The 19,299-nt window shown below is 50.6% G+C and overlaps 1 protein-coding gene across 1 annotated transcript; it reads left to right on the top strand.

The window, feature by feature from the left end:
• Nucleotides 1-1,543: 1,543 nt before the first annotated feature.
• Nucleotides 1,544-12,882, top strand: LOC134143492 (fatty-acid amide hydrolase 1-like). Its single transcript, XM_062581596.1, has 13 exons — nt 1,544-1,750; nt 2,465-2,578; nt 3,245-3,385; nt 4,282-4,415; nt 5,105-5,311; nt 5,885-5,925; nt 6,827-6,951; nt 7,224-7,349; nt 7,674-7,771; nt 10,020-10,059; nt 10,509-10,617; nt 11,112-11,257; nt 11,857-12,882. The coding sequence occupies exons 1-13, from the start codon at nt 1,544-1,546 to the stop codon at nt 12,880-12,882; spliced, it is 2,514 nt and encodes an 837-aa protein (XP_062437580.1).
• Nucleotides 12,883-19,299: the final 6,417 nt, after the last annotated feature.

Genomic DNA, 19,299 nt, shown 5'->3' with positions numbered 1-19,299 from the left:
AGCAGTGTATTTCCGGAACCCAGGCAGCTGTGGAGGGGAGAAAAAAACAACTAATGCCCTTGGCCTGTGCCCTGCAGAGTCCATGTTGTTACACGCAAGTGGTTGAGTGCCTGCACTTTGCTAAAACCCTCAGTGTCCAGCCCAGAAGGCTGCATCCCTGCTCCCCCAGGGAAGTGCTTGCCTGGACTTGTGGTTTGGAGAGAAACACCAAAATGATTTCTCTCTCCACAAGCCTGTCCTAAAAAAAACCCCTCACTGCCTGTAAAAGCTCATGCCTGAATATTTCAAGCTGTCCTGTTTAGATGTTCTCTATAGGATCATGGAAAACCTGGTGGGAAGGATTTGGGATGTTTTCTCTGTCCTCCTGTCTCCTGGCAGGATCGGCAGTGCCTAAGCCATCCCTGGCAGATGTGGTGCTGAGCCAGAAAACGTCATGGAGAATGACATACCCCCAGACCTGATTTTTTTGGTGTTACTGTCAGGTCACTGACTGCTACAGCCATCAGGACATCAGGGCTCCCCTGGCAGCACCCTGGTGGCTGGTGAGAGATGCTGGCTGGGGAGGGGGAAGAGGGGGGAAACGCCGCATTGCACGTTCACAGTGTCCTGGGACTCTTCGTGCCAGAGGGTACTGAAGCCGGGAGAATATCTGACGTGGAAAGGCTGAAGCCTGTGGTGTGAGAGGCCTTCTTCAGCCAGGTGCGGGTGTTCGGGCGAGGAGCCCTCTCTGTGCCCACGGCTCGCAGCTTCTTGCTCTGTATTTGAGAACAAGCATCTCCCTGTTATCTGGAGTCAAGAGGTAACTTGCAGTAACAGCTTTTATTTCCCAGCCACTGTTTTGCTTTCTTTTTTCCTTTTTCTCCCCACTCTTCTTGGCTGTGGGGTTTGGAGGCTCAGTCAGCAGCATGAGCGTCCACGGGCACTGCAGTCCCATGAAAATTACTCCTGTACCCTCTCCCTGCTATTAGTCCAGCTTAAAACCTCTCACACAGGAAAGATATCTGGCTTTTCAGCTTGCAGGAAGGAAGAAAACAAAATAGCAGCTTTGAGCCTGGTGCGTGGGTCCCCCCAGGCACCTTCTCCCCTCTCCCGGGCAAGCGTATCGGGGGGGATAAATGCGGCGGGGGGCGATGTGCCGTGCAGGATGGTGGCAAGCCCCGGACCTTTGCGGGAGCGTGAGGAGCCCCGAGCGCCGTGGAGCTCCGGTCCGGTGGGTTCCAGGCGGCAGTTGGAAGCGGGCAGTTGGGCACCGCTGGCCCATGGCCCCGTGGCAACGTGCTCCGGCGGCAGGGCACCGCGCTGGCCGGCACGACGCCTGGAGGCACTGATGTGCCACGGAGTGGAGCCCCACGGCCCAGCTAGGAGAAAGCACCCGGGCCCCAGTTTGCAGAGGTGAAGTGGGTCCAACCTCGCTCCCCACGGGTTGTCCAGCCTGTTGTTACTGAGAGGCAGGTCCAAGCTTCACTGACAGCAGCTAGTGGCCTCTTTCCCTTCCTCTGTCCTCTCCACGTAGGTTGCTGACTCCTGAGAAGGCTTTGCCACCATGATCTGTGAGAAGGTGAAGCAGCTCATCTCCGGGTTTAGGGATAACCCCTGCGCCATCCCCGTCCTGGTGTGCAGCTCCACCGCAGCCCTCATGGCTCTCACCTGGGCCGTGAGAAAGCTGAAGAAGAGGAAGTTTGTCCGAGCTAAGGACCATGCAGAGGCCCTGGAGCAGATGGAGAAAGCTGTCCAGCAGTTCAAGAAAGAGGTAATGTCACATCTGATTCTTTTTGCCTCTGCAAGAAAATGGCGTGTTTCAAACAAGGCTGTGGATGTATATTTGCTTTGTAGTCACCCTTGACTGAAAAAGATGCTAGTCTTCCTCACTGTGCCTCCAGAGCTTGGCTAGAGGTATGGCTGATTGCTCCCTAATCTGCATCAAGCTGAAGTAGCTGAGTTACCATAGCAGCTTGAACAGGTAGTTTTTGCCAGCTTGGTGGACTCTGCTCTGAAGCGGTTTAGGGAGCACTCGTGTGTACTCTCCACCAGGAGAGCTGAGGGGAACTGATCGGGAAGAGGATCTAGGTTTGCACAAGCTCCTTTACTCAACCTGCATCTCATGTTCCTCATCAGGACCCTTGCTTCCTACGCACCAGGGAGCGCAAGGGGGTCCGGAGCTCACTAGCTCCATGCATGCTGGAGGAAAGGACCTAATGCTGGCTGAATCAGGTCCTAAATTAGTTGCAAATCATTCCTGCTTCCACGCAGCCTCTTCCCCTTCACTCGCAGCTCAGTCTTCAATCAGTATGATTTTCCAAACACTGCTGGCATTGCCTCAGGCTGGCAATGCCTAGCACAGCTGGTTTAGCAGCAGTGTAGCCTTTATAGGGCTGACTCTCAATGTGAACCTGTTTTTCTATTCGGATTGTTATAAGCAGGAGTTCATTTGGGTGAAGTTAAATTGTTCCTGACACCTTTGCAGAACCCGGACATCCAGACTAGCCATATCCTGTCGCTGCCATTGGCGGAGTTGGTGGAGAAACTGAAGGAAGGTTCCCTGTCTCCGGAGAGTGTCCTCTACTCCTACATAGAGAAGGTGAGGGACCAGCCCTGCTATGCAGGACAGGCAGCAGATAAATCCCCAGTCTACAGAGGCTCATTTTCTGACTGTAGAACAATGAAGTCCATCTCCTGAGTTTTTCTTTGTCACCTGTCCAGTAGAAATGGCCCTGGTTCCCTTGTTCTGCCTGTGCAGATGACTGGTACTCTGATACAGGGACAGATTTTGCTTTACTGTGTACCTGCAGGGCACCTTGCATGCCTTCTACTGCAGCAGGAGCACCAGACTGGAAAGGGTCAAGAACATCCAGTCCAGGTCCCCACAGGGGCATTAACCATCACAAGTGCCAAGCTCAAGATAGATAGTGATGTGTTTAAAATTTCTTTTGTGAGCAAAAACTTGCTTTCTTCCAAGGCTGAATGAACCTCAGGTATCAGTTAGGAAGATTGTCAGCTGAGGGGTTATGGCCCAGATACAATCCATCAGATGAAGTGTTCAACTTCTGAAGATCCTTCAAAGGGAAACCCTGTGATGGAGCACTTTTTAGGTCAAATAGGCGACAGCAGAGAATCTCCCAGAAGATAGTTGTGGGTTTTCTCTTTTTGCTCACACATAACCTTAAAGAGTAAGCTCAGGACAGTGAGCTGCATGGACCAAAGAGGTGACTGGCCTTTCTCTTCTGTTTTATGCTTCCATGCTAAGGCCTTAGAAGTCAACCAGGAGGTGAACTGCGTGACAGCGTTTATTCCTAGCTGCCTGCATCACATCCAGGAAATGAGAAACCAGAAGAAAGGATTACTCTATGGTGTTCCCATCAGCATTAAGGATTATGTGGCTTGCAAGGTGTTTCCCCTTGTCCCCTTATTTGGGAACCTCAGTGTGTGGAGCTAAGAGACAGTGAGCCATCAGGGCTGGGCAGAAGTGCACATGCTGCGTCATGAAGAAGACTGATTTATGATGGGGTTTTTCCTGTGTCTGCTCACCACAGCATCCTACTGGTTAGATGCTATAAACCCTAAACTGCTACCTCCCCAAGACAGTTCCCTCCTGTTCCGGCTGTAGACAAGGCACTGAACTACAGCATGGATCCCTTAGCTCCCAACCTTGGTTACCTCTTCAAGAGACAAATTTTGCTCCCTGGATTGATGGAGTTTGCACTGATTTCAGTGGCTACCTCACCATGGTGCCTATCTCCAGTAATTGTGTCTTTTGTGGGACTCCATGGCAACAGCCTTTCAAACCTTCTTCCTCCAAATGGTCCCACTCCAAAGCCTAGTGTATCAGTATCTTCCAGTGGGACTAGGTAGGAGCAGAAAGGTGAAGGGTTCAGAGTCATGACTTTACAGCAAGAGGATAGTTGGAAGTGTGAGGAGTGAGCAAAGCCTACTGTGGGTGAGGGGAAAAGGAGGTGAAGTTAGACCTCCAGAAGGGGAAATGCCCAGTGGGGAAAGGAGAGGAGTGACATGCAGAAGTCTGAGATGGGGAGAGTGTCATAGTGTTTAGAGTCCCTTGAACCTGGGACTGGGAGTAAGGGAAAAAAGGCCCATTTGATCTGACTGCAGTTACATGCTGGTGCTAAAACTCTGGAGTGTCAAGCTCTTTTTGAGGAAGAGCCTTGGGCTGGTGACATGGTTCCTTTTTCTCCACTCAAGTAGGGCCTGCAAGCTTGCTCATTAGCAGCAATGCTGTATCCCCACTTTGTATCTCTAACGAGTTCTGTGTTTGCCCTCTGGTTCAAGGGCTATGGCTGCATCTGTGGTTCAGGACAGAAGTCCAGCCTCCTAGAGCAAGAGCAGAGCGTGCTGGTGAGAGTGCTGAGGAGCCAAGGAGCCATCCCCTTCGTGAAAACCAACACAGCACAATGCATGATCAAGTAATTGGCGGGACCTCCTCCCCTAACGGTGGCCATGTCTTGTCCCTGGCTTAGCCCTGTGGAGCTTGTCCTGGGACATGGTCTTGAAGATTGGTAGAAAAATGCCTCAATTCTCTGAGGCACTGCTGAGACCTTTGCTTCAGGAAGCAGGAGAAGGGCAACAGGGAAGAGTGCAATTCTGTAGCTGCTCTGCAATATACCAGGCATTGATTTCTCTATGGGGTTTCACAGACCAGGCAGCTTAGACTCTGTCCCCCTTCCTTGAATTTGAAGCCACCTCAGGGCCTTCCTATTGGCATAACCATAGTTCAAGGTGCACCCATTTCTGCCCCCTACGCTTCTCTATTTGGCCACCCTGCAGCCACTGATGCTCCGTCATGTGAATGCAACCGAGCTGAGGATGGTAGCAAAGGCCCAGCCTCCTCTCTCCCTCTGTTCTCCACTCATGAGCTCGTGATCCCGTGTGGGCTTTGTTTTCCCCTATGCTTGCACTGCTGTTGGAAGAGGGGCCAAGATTTGTCAGCAGCAAGCTTGTATTGGCCAGCTTGTCCATGTTTCCACTTCTCAGTTACTCAGGTTGTTCTCAAACAGTTGAACTTACCCACTGACTGAATGCTCCCCCCATCCTCCACAGCAGGGACGATGAGCAGGTTCCCAGTGACTAACTTGTCCCTTTTGAACTCTCCCAGCTACGACTGCAGCAATGCCATCTATGGCCAGACGCTGAACCCTCTCAATCACAAGAAGAGCCCTGGAGGCTGCTCTGGAGGGGAAGGAGCTCTGATTGCAGGGGGAGGCTCCATCCTGGGCTTTGGGTTGGATATTGGTGGCAGCATCCGCCTGCTGTCCAGCTTCTGTGGGCTGTGCGGGCTCAAACCCACAAGCGACAGGCTCAGGTAGGTTCTGGGGTCTGCCCTGCTGGTCCTGCTGGAAGTCTGTGTTTCCTAATTGGCGTCTGGCCAGCCCCTTGGAGAGTGAGGATGATGTGCTCAGCATGCTCTTCACCCTTCAAGAAGAGATGTCCTGGAGGAGGTTGGTCTCAAGGGGTGCAGATGGGATGGATGCTGTCTAGCCTTGCCCTCCAAAGCCAGGCAAAGGGCCAGGAGAAATCACTGGGCTCAGCGAACCCAGAAAAGCTGACATTTAGTCTGGAAGGGACCACCAAATGTCCAAGCCGTATATCTTATCATCCACAGAGAAACTTCACAGCCTTCAGGAGGCAAGCCAAAAAGCAACCCAGTGGCCAGAGATCGGAGAACAGGAACAACTATGGGTTTTGTCAGTGTCTTAGAGACCACCAGCAGCTAGGGCTCCTAGTGGCAGCCCTGCCCACAAGACTTTCTTCCTGATCACAAACCTTGGGCATTTTCCCCAGTGGCAGGTTTTTAATCTCTGTCTCAGCCTCTGTCCATGAGTCGGTGATATTGCTGTTGTTTGTATTTAAAAATGTGTTTCTTTCTCTTCCATAGTTACTGGGGAGTTAGTGGTCCATTGGATCATGTCCAAACAGGTGAGTCAGATTCAGAGTATGGAGACCTCAAAATCAAGGAAGACACTTTTATTGGTGCTGATAAGAACTCCTCAGAGAACAAGGGTGGCCTGATGGCTTCACAGCTCATCTTTGTCAAAGGAAATTGCCACCTGGAGCAACCAAGCTCTTTGCCTGCCTGCTCTTCATTTCAGTCAGTAGGAGTCTGATCCTTGTGGGTGTTTAAGGGTTAACAATTAAGGTCTTAGGGTCAGGAATTAGCATTTATGGCACTGAGAATAACACCTTTGTAGCACCCTTTTTATGCTTCTCCCTAGCCTCGATCACCTTTGGGATACTCTCTGCAAGATATCTTTTCCTGCCTTCCCATTTATTTTTACAATCTCCATTTAATCAATGACAAGCAGTGTTTTGGCTGTTATGGGCCAGCTCTTCCCACTAGCATTGCCTCTGTTCTCTATTCATGTCTGGGGCAAGGGAGAAGGAAGCACCTTTCCCTCCCTGCTTGTTGCAGAAGAGATAATGGAGTTCTGAATTGCCAAGGGCACAGAGCGTATCGGTCCATAGGCAATGTTGGTTTTGTTGCAGTGGGAGTGGAAAACCCTTCTCAGCCCTAGCAAAAAAAATGCCTGTCAGCTCAATCGGCAATATATGGACACACATATGCAAAAGATGATATTTCCAGAGGCCATGTAAAGTGAACCTGGGGGCTAGATCTCATGGACCTCCTATCTCTGTTTGGTAGCTGCATAATAAAAAATCTTCTTTGATGGTTGTGGGAGGTGGGAAGGAGAGAAGGAAAAAAGGACAGTTTTGTGTGGTTGGTAGCAGATCCACCCTGGACACGTCTTATGACCTTTACCAGCTTAGCTGAGGAACAGGTATTTGGCCTAGAAGCTGTGTATATTTTTCTCTGTGGCAGCTACAGGTGTGGTGGGGCCAATAGCAAGAGACGTGGACAGTCTGGCCTTGTGCATGAGAGCACTTTTGTGTGAAGATATGTTCTGCTTGGACCCTACCGTGCCGCCTATCCCCTTCAACATGGAGGTAGTTCATTAAAAAGTGGTGGGTCAACACATGGAAGTAATGCTTGTTAGATTCCCACCTAAGCCAAAATCCTTGGCACCATGGGCTGAGATCCCCACAGCTATCCTAGGACTGAACTCCTCAAAGACTGAGACAGACCACAACTGTTGAGGGCGGAAGATAGTAGGAAGGATGGAAGAGAAGATAATGTAGAGGAAATTAGGCTCTGGGTAGGGCTTTCACCTTGGGCTTCTCCCTAGCCAGTGTACAGCTCCTTGTGCTTGTACTCACAGGTGTTTAGCAGCCATGCTCGTCTTCGAATTGGCTTCTATTCCCTGGATGGCTACTTCTTTCTCCCACCCTGCATGACTCGGGCTGTCCACGAGACCCGGCTGCTGCTGGAGGAGGCTGGACACACAGTAGGTTAGCTAGGTGGGCCCTTTGGGTGTGGGTGAATGTGTATGTGCATTTCTGTCTACCCTTTCCTTCTCTTACTGGACTCCTCAGCCAATTTTACTCCACTTTGATAGAGATGCTGAAGCCTCCAAGGTAAGAAGGTCTTAAAGGTTTTGGGGATATAGACTAAGAAGGGGAGAAGGGAGAAGATTTCATAATGATTCCCAAAGAGAGAAGGGTGATGGGTATACTCAACTGTTTATTAGACATCAGGAAACCCACCTCCTAGATACAGGAAATCAACTCTGAGCTCTGCTTACTGACTTTCTGTCCTCTTCCTCTCCCAGATGATCCCCTTTGTCCCTCCCAGTGTTGACTATGCAATGAACAGCCTGTTTGTGAAGGGGCTCTTTGCTGACAGTGGCTCTGCTTCTGCAAACATGTGGTATGGCTGACACATCCCATTCCTACCTCTTTACCTGGAACAAGTAGGGAAAGGGTGCTAGGTGCCTGTGGGGAGATGGGATGGCTCCCTGCACTGCAGGCCACGACACATCTGATGCACTAAAAGATCAACAGCGACAACATCTTGTCGGCTCCTTGTTGGCTCCTGTGGGCCTTTACCTAGATGAAACGTCCCACTCCCTCGCTCGGTGTAGACAAATAGGATGACTAGACTGTTACTGCAGCCTGAGTGGGGATGGACAATTAGTTCCTTCCCTGTTTAACTGGCTCCTCTGCTTAACTATGAGCTGTTTGGTGGGACTGACGTCCCAGAGCATGGCGTCACAGAGGGATTTTCAACACTCAGGGTGGCCAGTAGGTAGTGGGACTCACTCAGGTGGAGGCTTTTCTTGGTCACAGGATTTCTGCTCATGCATTAGTCTCAATAAATCAGAGATTGAGGCTTGATTCACAGGCAGCGATGGGACTGACTCCTGCCCACCTCCTCTTGTCTTTTCCTCTAAGCAAACTGGACTCTCTGGAGCCAGGCTGCAGCCACTCCATCCGCTGTGATGGACTCCCAACTGTGCTAAGAAAGATCCTGGCTTGTCTCACAAAGCCCCTGGTGAGTGGCCTGTTGTTTACCATATTCCAGCTGGGTGCAGAAGGGCTGCTCAGGTGCTGCATGTCTCTCAAAAGGAAGAGATGGTGCTGGGTCCATTCCAGGGTTCCTGAGTTACTCCAAGGAGCACAACAACATCAACCAAAGGAGAATCTGGATGCTGGAGCTGCCTGGTTTGACCCACCTGTGTCAGCACTGCAAGGATGCAGGGGTGGTGGTAGTGGGCTTGAACCAGGGTGGCCCCATACTCCAGTGAAAGGTTGGCCCAAAGTGAAGCAGTAACCAAGGTGAAAGCAGCATGGACCTAAGGCAAGCTCCAGTAACCTGACAGTGTGGACTCTGCTTTGTAGCTAGTTGTCCAGGGTCAGACAGGAACTGTGCAGCACAGCCTGGGCCCTCTGAAAGCCTGCTGATTCCCGGGTTATGGGATTGTGCCTCTTATCTCCCTCCTCATTTCCAAAAATTGATGCTCTTCTGATGACTCAGAATCATCAGCTTTGAAAAAGGAGCTGGGATTAAGCTAATCTGGGAGTACTAGGAGCCTGGGGTAGGAGCTGAATGGTCAACGTGGAGCTCTAATGTATCTGAAAAGCCAAAGCAAATGTCTTTCTGGTTATTGCTAGCAGTAGCCTTCAAAATAAGACAGGAATTTTACCTAGTAGTTAAAGCTGCTGCATGTGAACTGGGGTTACTGCATCCTCAGCTCTGCCACTGGCTTCACTATAGCCTTTCATCAAGGCAGACCATACTCTGTGCCTCAGCTCCCCAGCTGCAAAACGCAACCCATTGCAAGGTCCCGGCTGCGATGTGCAGAACAGTAGCAAAGGCAGTGGGGGAGGGCAGCAGGCAAAGGAGCCAAGGAGGCGGCAGAATGGTGCAGGGGTCTGGCATTGGCATGCAGGTGGCTGCAATTGGAGAAAGTGCGTAGGAGCTGAGGACACCAGGAGAAGGGCTTGGCATGTGATGTGGGAGGGGAGCTTGGAGATCCAAGGACATCCACTTATTCCAGGACTAAATCACAGCCCTGTTGCAGCCACGGACATCCTCATCTTGTCCTGACAGCTGCTGTTCATTCCTTTGCAGTCACCGTGTTTCGCGAGCTATTTGGACATGCCATGTGGAGTGCGGTAAGAGCCTTTTTTGGGATCAGACCCCAGGGTGGGTGCAGGTTGCTGCAGAAGGGGGTTTTGCAGCATACTGTGGAGCAGAACAGCTGAGGATGAGTCCTGGTCAGTCCCTCTGCTTGGGAACGACTATTCCCATGGGTGGATTAGCCAGATGGCAACTGCACAAGTAGCAGACATAAGAGCAATCGTAGGATTGGGATTTCCTTTCCCTGCTAGTAGGAAACACAGCTCCACAAATTGTTCTTGTAATCACTATGTGGCTACAGAGCCACAATGAATGTGGAGCAATGAGTTTTCACCTGGGCCCGTTCTGCAGTGTGAGGATCAGGTTAAGGAGGGCTTTGCTGCAGCACAGGGTACCTGCTTGTATGTGGAGCTAGTGTTTTATTGCATTGCCCACACTCTCCCTCCTTCCCCAGGAAGGCATGGTGCGGACTGTGCTCTGCCCAGCCACATACCTGCTCAGTGACCAACACAGTTTTGCATTTGGCTCGTTGCAGGTCGTCGAAAGAACTCGCGGACCTTCATGCTGCCATGATGGTAACGGGACTCCTTGAATGTGGTGAATACCACTCCTGCTCCTCTCGCCACTGGTGTGGTGGCTGTTTCACATGGGTCCTCAGGCTGCTGTGTCACATCCACAGATAAAATCCTGGTCCCTGATTTCTGTAAGGTCTCCATCTATGCAGGAAACAGTGTGCTCTGAATCACAGGTGGCTTCATATTTCTTGCAAAAAATGCAAAATCGATTTTTGCTGCTTCTTAGGGGACAATTTTGCTGTTACAGCTATGGGAAGGAAAAGATTTCCCAGAAGCCATCTTTGCAATGTAGTGTGTGTCTTTGTCAGCAGCCCCCAGTGGGGCTGGTCTGCACTTCTCTGTACCCCTCTCATCACCTGTGGAGCTTGCAAAGCACCACAAGCTCTTGAGAGAGGAGGAGGTTGGTGCATCCAGGAATCCATAACAACCTCTTGACTCTCTCTGGCCAGGTTTATCGCTGGGAATTCATCACCCGATGGAAGAACCTTGACCTGGACGTTATACTGTGCCCTGTGCTGGGACCGGCCTTCACGTTGGGCTACATGGAGACAAACCTTGGTAAGCCTCAGAGAGCAGGTGATGTATGGACAGGGTCAACTGGAAATTCACCAAACCCTTTTGAAAGTAGAGAAATCCAAGAAAATCCTTGTAGAAATCATAGCTTTGTTTCCATGTAACTCAAGCCCTCCCCTCTCATCCTGTCTGTAGGGTTAGAGGACATCTCAAAAGGTGACATTAAGGCAAGGTGAAAGCTTGGATGGGCACAGCCTAAAGATCTTGAACAACAAAAATATATCAGCTACTGGGAAGGTTTCAAGCAGGGGGACTGAAGAGATAAATTAGCTGGTTTAGGTGCCCTCTCCTGCCTACCATTAATACCAGCCAGTATAAGGAACTGCTTCTGGCTCTAGGATGTTCTACTTTTGCGTACGTGGTTTGGGCACTTGTGTTTGAAGCAGCATGATGTGAGTCCATCTCAGAGTATTTTTGGCACATCACAGGCCTTACATGTGCCCCCTGGATCTCCCACTCCTTCCCCCCATCTTGCCTAGACGCTCTGTCCTCCACCATGTTGTACAACATCCTCAACTTCCCTGCGGGAGTTGTGCCCGTCACCACGGTCACAGAGGCAGATGAAGAACAGCTGCATCTTTACAGCGGGTACCTGGATGAGCCCTGGCACAAGAAGCTGAGGAAGGTAAGAAAAATGGGTCCTTTTCAGGGCTTAGGTAGCCCAGTGCTCATTGTGACAGAGCTCTCTTCATCAGATTGTGGTAATCCCACACTGGACTATGGGGTCATGCAGGCTTTGTGACAACCTCAGATACTTTCAGGTGCCAAACCTGGCGCTATTTAAGGATATGGAGTCTACTTGGCTTCCTTTACTGAGGCGTTAGTGTTAAAGGCTTGGCTAATCCAACAAGTTATAGTGTCACCAACAGCAAACAGTTGCCAGGAGATACTAGACAAGACTCTGTCTGAAAGTGTTTGGACTATGCCACCAAACCAGCTCAATGTGATCAGGCTATAACATGCCAAAGACTTGCTGGCTATGGGACTACTTGGGGTCTGGTCTGGCTGCCAGACAAGAAGCCACTTCTGCCCTCTTCTAAAAGAGGTGGCCCTGACTTTCCCTGGGGACTCTGGGTCAGGATAGAGCTCCTGTGTGTAGCTCCTGCTCTGTGGTATACTTGTTAATATCCTGGAGACCTTTTTTCCACCAAAGCTTGGAGCTGTACTTGATTTTCAGCCTTTGAGTATCTCCTGTCATGCTTCTTTGCTATCTATCTGTTTTAGACTGTGGAAGGAGCTGTGGGGCTCCCTGTGGCTGTCCAGTGTGTGGCTTTGCCATGGCAAGAAGAGCTGTGCCTTCGGTTCATGAAAGAGGTTGAAAGATTGACCTGTGAGAAGAAACAGAGAACTGATGCATCCGGGGCTAACAAAGCCCAGAGACATGGACTAAGTCAGGCCCCACTGGGAGCAGCCTCTGTGGCTCAGCAATCCGAAAAGTCAAGTAGCACATTTCCAGATGTGTCCAGCACGGTCAGCAAGACAGAAGAGTGCCCAACATTACAAAGAACAGCCTTGCAAATCACCCTCGCAGAGGACCTGTGGGACGACATGCAAACAGCTGCTCTCCAGCCAGAGGTGCAGAGTGAGGTGCAAGTGTTGTCATCCAAGCCTGATGCGGCATCACTGGTGTCCTGGTCAGACAAGGAGAGTGAAGGATCAGTCCTGATTCACCCCCCTGACATGCAAAAGGATTTACAGCCTCGTGAGCCTGAGCCTGATGTGCAAACAGAGGTACCCCAGAGGGATGAAGAGAGGGACCCACAGCGTGGTGAGCTGGAACATGATGTGCAAATGCAGGTACCCCAGAGGGATGAAGAGAGGGACGCACAGTCTGGTGAGCTAGAGCTTGATGTACAAACACAGGTGCCCCAGAGGGATGAAGAGAGGGACCCACAGCCCAGTGCACCAGAGCTTGATTTGCAGACACAGGTGCCCCAGAGGGATGAAGAGAGGGACCCACAGCCCAGTGCACCAGAGCTTGATTTGCAGACACAAGCACCCCAGAGGGATGAAGACAAGGACCCACATCCTGGTGAGCTAGAGCTTGGTTTGCAAGCACAGACACCCCAGAGGGATGAAGAGAGGGACCCAGAGCTTGATTTGCAAACACAGGTACCCCAGAAGGATGAAGAGAGGGAGCCACAGCCCCATGTGCTGGAGCACGATGTGCAGACACAAGCCACTGGAGGTGACATGTCAAGCGAGGACCAAAGCCAACCAATCACCCAGGTTAAGCTCACTGCTCTGTGATATGCAAATCTCCTCTTCCTCCTCTGTGGAAATAAAACTTGGAATACAACTCAGCTACTGTGCTGACCCTCCTTGTCACTGCTCAGTTCCTGTGCCTGTGAAAAGTGCCAGGGGTCCTTTAGCAAAACCTAGACCTCTCAAAATATCTGAGAGGAGACATTTCCCCTTCATTTGGCCTGTTAAATTATAGGGCTTGTTGGCTAGAAGAGCTTTTGGGGGCATGGGATTTTATAAGTGTTTTTTACCCTTAGCTGGCTGCTCCATACATATCATGGAGCAGCTATTGTGTGGTGGCTTGATGGGAAGTCAGAAAAGTGTTCAGTAAGTCATAGCAGTGAGGTGTCCCGGATACTGAGACCCTTTGGGACATCCCTGAAGTTGCTTAAGGCATCTTAAACAAATACTGCAACTTGCAAACATGGGGGGCAGGGGGCTGGCTCTGAAAACCTCTTCCTCTCTGTACAGGTGGGGTAATGGGGACTTCTTTCTAGCAGTGACTGTGTGACAGCAACCTGAGCCAAGCAGCTTTGCATTTCACATGAACATTAAAAAATAAGAAAATAAAAGAATGAGGAAGAGAATTTAAGTGGCCGAAATTACTCCCATAGTTGTTTTACACAGTTGGATGAAGATAATTGTATTGGCAATTGTGAGTGATTACAGTATTATCTGCCATCAAAAAAGTTATTTTTTTGAATGCTAAAAAAATTAATGATACATAAAACTGTGCTTAGATTGAGTGCATTCATCAGCAGAAATGCCTCATGCTGGCACTGCTACACTGTAATTACTCCAGCCGCTTGGAGAGAGAAAGAGAGCGGGAGATATGGGGCTATTCTGGATACTGCCAAAGATTTACATACATTTGCATCCTGAGCAAGTCGGGTGCTCAGGGAAGGGGAGTGGAGCCAGGGCAGCAAAGCTGGACATAGGGGACAAGTTTGACCACGTCTTTTTCTTTACTGGTGCATTTCAGAGAAGAGAATAGGAGGTCATCTCTAGGTTTAAAACTTTTTGGAGTGAAGCCAGCTTGGAGAAGAGGGTGAAGTGCTCCTGAGCATTGCATGATAAGAGCCCAGTCTTGGTATGATACTGCCTCAGCATCTGTTAAATCAATTAAGTCCATTACTGGGGTCATAAGCAGTGCTGACCTGGTCCTAGGAGGCTGATGGTGGAAACAGCAGAGGTGGTGCTCCCCAGGGATGTCTGCATATGCCCTGCACTTTGAGTGAGCCCCTTGTGTTGCCACCTTGGTGGAGCTGGCAGCGTGAGTACGTCTCAGCTGGGAAGAAATGCTCCCCGGCTTGCTCTGTGCCCTGTGATCCTTCAGCAAGGAGACACGGTGAGGGATATGTTTGCAGCCTGGGACAGCCCAGGAAAGGCTGGTGCAGGGGGTGCGAATTAAGCGTGCAGAGCTGCTGGGTGCCTCCCGTGATGCAAACCGAAAATGGGGAGCACGCCTCTGGCAACGATTCGGAGGGGCTTTTAAAGGAATGGGAGTGGGTTGCACCCCTTTATGGAGTGCAAAAGCAAAAGGGGAGAGCACAGACCCTTTCCAATGCATGTGTGAATGCTGGGCCGGGCACGGTGTTCAGCACACACTGCTCCAAGAAGACTGCTAGATATGGTATAGCCTTTCCAATGTAAGCCAGCAGAGAGCAGGATTGAGCTGCTGGCCTGGCATAAATCTGGTGCTCTGGAGGCTTTTGCACCCTAAAAGCCTGCACTGTGCTCTTGGCTTGCAATAAGCACTAAAGGAATAGCAGCCTCTTTTCTGGCGCTTTGGGTGATAGGACAACTTCAGCATTTGTAGGGAGCAAGGCTTTGATTTCAGATGATTTTAAGTCCTCTTAAAAAATGATGGGAGATTTGCTGCCAGTCCATCCTGGCTGGGCTGCTTTTACTAAGGAGGATGTCTCGGAAGGGTTTGATCCTGGAAACCACTGGTGCTCGGAGAGGTCCATTGCCCTGCTGCTGCCAGGATTTGTGCTGGTGCCCAGGATTGTGCCTCGAATCTGCAGGCTGCCAGCTCCCCTTGAGAGCTCGTACTTGGCTATGTGCAAAGCTGCCTGGGCTTTTGAACCAGCAAGGGTATCTCTGCCACTCTCTCTGATTGCAAATTGCAGAAATGGGGGGAGTGGTAGAAATTATTTGAGTTTCAAGGCACCACAGGCCAAGTTTTGAGTGTAACAGGAGCCAAGTTTAATCCCGATTGTTTCCTTGTGGGAAGACTTTCTCCTGTAATTTGGGGTCAAGATTTAAGTGGGGTCTTGAGCCCTTTTGTATCTCTCAGCGTGTCTGGGCTGAACCCAGATCTCCTTGGCCACTCGTTCAAGTTTTCCTTGCCTGGAAAAGTGCGTGTTAGACCAAATTCATTTTTTTTTCTGAGCCTTACTTACTGAACAGGCCAGGAGAGGGAGACAGCCAGCCAGCCACCGCACAAGCCTGATTTCGAGGCCCGGCAGCGCTCCCTGTTTGCCGTGGGATGGGAGCATTCACGCTTAAATGTACACCCTGATACTCCCAGTGCTCCCAGAGGGAAGATTTGATCTGTCAAACTCCAATTAACATTTAAAAGAGCAGGAGACTGGACCGAGGGAGAAACTGAGGCAAGGAGCAGGTGTGCACCTGGCCGGGAGTTGGTTGCAGGATGGCAGGAGCAGGACCTGCATTCTTGGGGACCCTCTGGTATTTCAGATTTTGAACAGTTGCTTTGCATCGACTGACGTAAACCTGCTTGGGCCTGTGTCTGGGGAGAATCTACCGAGCAGGCTGTGGTGGAGCATTTTAGCATTACCCACATTACCCCGGCGGCTGGGAGAGAGCTCACCCCAGCCCTGAGGAGGTCCGAGAGGTCTGTGCATGCAGAGGCAGCCACGGAGGGGCCCTCGCTGGACTCCTGCCAGTTCATCCTCCTGGTGCCACTGGAAACGCTCAAAGCATTGAGGTCCTTCTTTAAACCAAACTGGCCAATCGATTGATCGGTCCCTGCTGCCTCCCGTGCCTTCCCTCCCTCTTGCATCTCTCCCAGACCGACGATGCTGAAGAACTGGTGAGATCACCCCTGCGTTGAAAAGAAATAAATAAATAACCAAATAAAAATGCTGACGTGGAGAAGTCAATCAGCTTTGTGTGGCCTTGTAATATCTCATTTTATCCGCGCCACGCTTTATTAAATTCTCATAAACCTGTCAATGAGGACAGATACCATTTCAGTTTACCCCATTAGTTCTACACAATGACATCGGGGGAGAGGAAGACAGGGAGGTGGCGGGGGAGGCACAGAGAAAAGAGGAATGAATTAAAAAAAAAAAAAAAAAAAAGAGAGAGAGAGAAACCTAGAGCCAAACTCAGCTTTACGACAATAATGTAATAACGTCGGCGCCCAGGGAAAGTAATTGAATTAAGTGGCTTTTGTTAATGGTTTTAAGATTTAGAAATGTAAATAATAGTTAGGGCTCTTTAATGGGACTCTGGTTTTAGGTAACTGCAGCCCTGAGAATAAGAAATGCTTTGCTGTTTAATATGATGTCAGATAGTTTTGTTACTCCTCTGGTTTCATGCCTGCAAAGCATATTTTGCAGTTTTAAAGCCGGGTGTGTTTATCATCTTTCCTTTCTAACTTCAGACGGAGCTTAATTCGGGAGTATTTGCATGAACCCTTCTTAGCCGGTCCCTATCAGTTATTTGCACCGCCAGGAATAAAGTATTATTTCTGCCGAGCTGCTTTGGCGAACTTCCTGACTGAAGGGTTGCTCTGCTCAGAAGCCTCCCGTCTATTTACATGTTCATTAAAGGCAGGCAGGAGCGGATGCTCGCTCCGGCGGGGCCAGACTCTGCTCCTGGAGTAACGCCCCCGGGAGCAGCGCCGTTACGCCCGGCTTAGGCCAGTGGGGATGGAGAATCCAGCCGACAGGTAGGATGAGCTGGGCGATTTAGAAATGACTTTCATGGGAACTCGTTCTGCTTAAAATATTATTGGATTTTCATTTAGGAACCTATCAAAGTGCAAGAATAAAGTCTGAGCTGCCTAACCCACATAGGTCTAAACAAACAGTCCTCCCCGCTGCCCTGGGATCTGACAGCTCGCGGATTGGAGAGGGTCCTTCGTTCAGGGCGCAGCTCCGGGAAACCCACTGCGCCAGGCAGAATAGGCGTTTTGCATTTATTTGTGCTGAGAAGCCCCCCCCCCCCCCCCCCCCCCCCCCGTTTTGGGGTGAAGGCGGCCGCCAGCCTCGGCGCTCCCCTTAGCTCTGCCCGCTGCTGGGCGCGCAGCGGCCGCCCGGGGACCCGCCGCTCCGCGCTGCTGGGGAGGCAGGCGGCAGCAGGGACGCGCGGCCCGCCGGCTCCGGGTCCGGCTCGGCAGCGGGCGAAGCGGCTCTGCGGATGCACCGGTCACTCGTGCATCCTCTGGAGAGCTGCCTCCCGACCGACTTCGCCTTTAACCTGCAGTGGTCTCTGCTTCTGCTCCGCTTCTGTGGCTGGCAACCGTGCTGCTGGGCTGTGAGCTGTGGTTTCTCTCCAGCAGGATTTCCAGACCCTGCACAGCTTCCAAAGCCTTCCTCCACCACCGACACGGGTTTGATTGGAAAGAGAACGTCAAAGTCCCCATCGCCAGCCAAGCCTGCTCCAGTTTACACGGGCAGAGGAGAGAGTCCAATCAAAGTGTAAAAGCAAAAATAAAGCGTGCAAGTTACACATTTTCCCCAGGGGATTTCTTAAGTAGTTTTATTTGTAAATAAAATAAAAATAAAAGAAATAGTTCAGTCCCTCTCACAGAATTTGAAATGAGGCTTCTAGGCACTATTTTCTATATTGCTGTACCTTAAAGCAAAGCCAGGGAAGAACAGAGATGTTTGTTTCTTCCTTTATGAAAACATAAAACATGAATGTCAATAACATTGTTATCAGAACAACTATTTTACCTCAGTTAGAAAAGAAAACCCGTCCACCTTTATCAACGGTGCTCCACCTCGTAGGCCCTGCAGAGGCAGTTTCCCTCTGACAGGCACAGAGCACCCTGCTCCTGCCCTCGGCTCCCCTCAGGGTGCTGAGTCTCGGCACAGAGCGCGTCTTACCAAAATCACCCCGTTCTTCCCAAGAGGCTCTAATGCAAATGGGAGCTGGTGGCTTTCCCTCTTCTGCAATCCAATCTGGAAATGCCAGAGGACCCGGCATTTAGAAATTCAGCGCGCTGGCATTTTTTGTGCTTCACTGTTTCTCAGTGGAGATGCTCAGCAATTGCCTGGCTTCTTGCAGCAATCCTGCTGCAATGTTGCTGTGTCCTCCAGGCTTTAATAAGTTTCTTCGTTGTGCGAAACACAGCCAATTGCAGAGCCTGGGAATGCTTTTCTGTGGAAAGCTGGCAGCCTGAGAGCACTGGAAGAAAGCAAAACTACAGGACTGTTCTCACAAAGGCAGAGCCCTCTTGTCCCACGTGCTTTGCAGGAATAGGTGCTGCCTGGTGAGGCTGAAGAGTGAAGGACCCCAGGAAGAGGGCTCACGCCAACCTCCGCCCCAGCAAGGCGAGGGGCCTCTGGCTCCCTGCTTTGAGGGCTGGAGCAGCTACAGCCCTAGTTAATGGCTCTGCTTTGCAAGAGGGGACAGTCAGCCACACATCCTCATCCAGCAGGCTAGCAGCTAGAAAGAGATTTACATAACTCTGTAGTTGTGGAAAGACTATTTATTGCTTGGAGAGACATTAAATAATTGGTCATGATAAGACACAGGAGATGCTATTTTCTGCAAACAAAAGACAGGTTGTTTTTCATTAGCTTAAAAAGGGCTGTTGGTGGTGATATTTTGCCACAGGGCTCTGTAGCTGAGCAGGTGTGAACAATATTCTAAACTAAAATAACTGAAATTACTAAAGGTTGCAGCAAAGTGCTTGCATCTTGGTGCACCAGGTGAACTGAGAAAGGGATGAGATGAGATGATCCTGATTCAGGAAGCTGTGCTGGCAGATGGGGAGGTGCATAAGCAAGCAGCTCGAACAGGTGACACTGCTGGCACTGCTCCTAACCTGCAGAAACTACGTACGGTTGCATGTGAGCAGGAGTTTGTTACGCACGGCACATCCAAGCGTGGGACTCAGGATGGTGCAGGCCATAAAAGAGGGGGTTGCTCTGTGGTGTGCCCCAAGAGCTAACGAGCCCCAGGTGTACCATGGCCAGAGTTACCACACCGTGGGGTTGCTGTAGCCTCTGGCAGACCCTCCAACAGCCTCATGATTGCTGAACAAACTAAGGCAGCAAAGGAGAAGTGACGCCTGATGGAGGTTTTGTGACACTGCAGACTCACACTGCAAGCATCCAGGCACTGTGGAGTTTTGCTACTAGATGACCTCTTGGGAACCCCATACAAGAGCCAAACCCGTACAGGAGTCAATCTATACAAAAGCCAAACCCATACAAGAGC

The sequence above is a fragment of the Rhea pennata genome, chromosome 8 (genome assembly GCF_028389875.1).
Source record: "Rhea pennata isolate bPtePen1 chromosome 8, bPtePen1.pri, whole genome shotgun sequence".
Classification (NCBI taxonomy): Eukaryota; Metazoa; Chordata; class Aves; order Rheiformes; family Rheidae; genus Rhea; species Rhea pennata.
Note: the sequence above shows the minus strand (reverse complement) of the source record. Positions and strands in the feature narration are given on the sequence as shown.

Bases quoted from the DNA above. Each gene is read 5' to 3' on its own strand.
- LOC134143492 (XM_062581596.1), top strand. From the start codon at position 1,544: ATGATCTGTGAGAAGGTGAAGCAGCTCATCTCCGGGTTTAGGGATAAC. The intron at 5,312-5,884 runs GTAGGTTCTGGG...TCTCTTCCATAG, and splicing joins CCCACAAGCGACAGGCTCAG to TTACTGGGGAGTTAGTGGTC. The intron at 6,952-7,223 runs GTAGTTCATTAA...TTGTACTCACAG, and splicing joins CTATCCCCTTCAACATGGAG to GTGTTTAGCAGCCATGCTCG.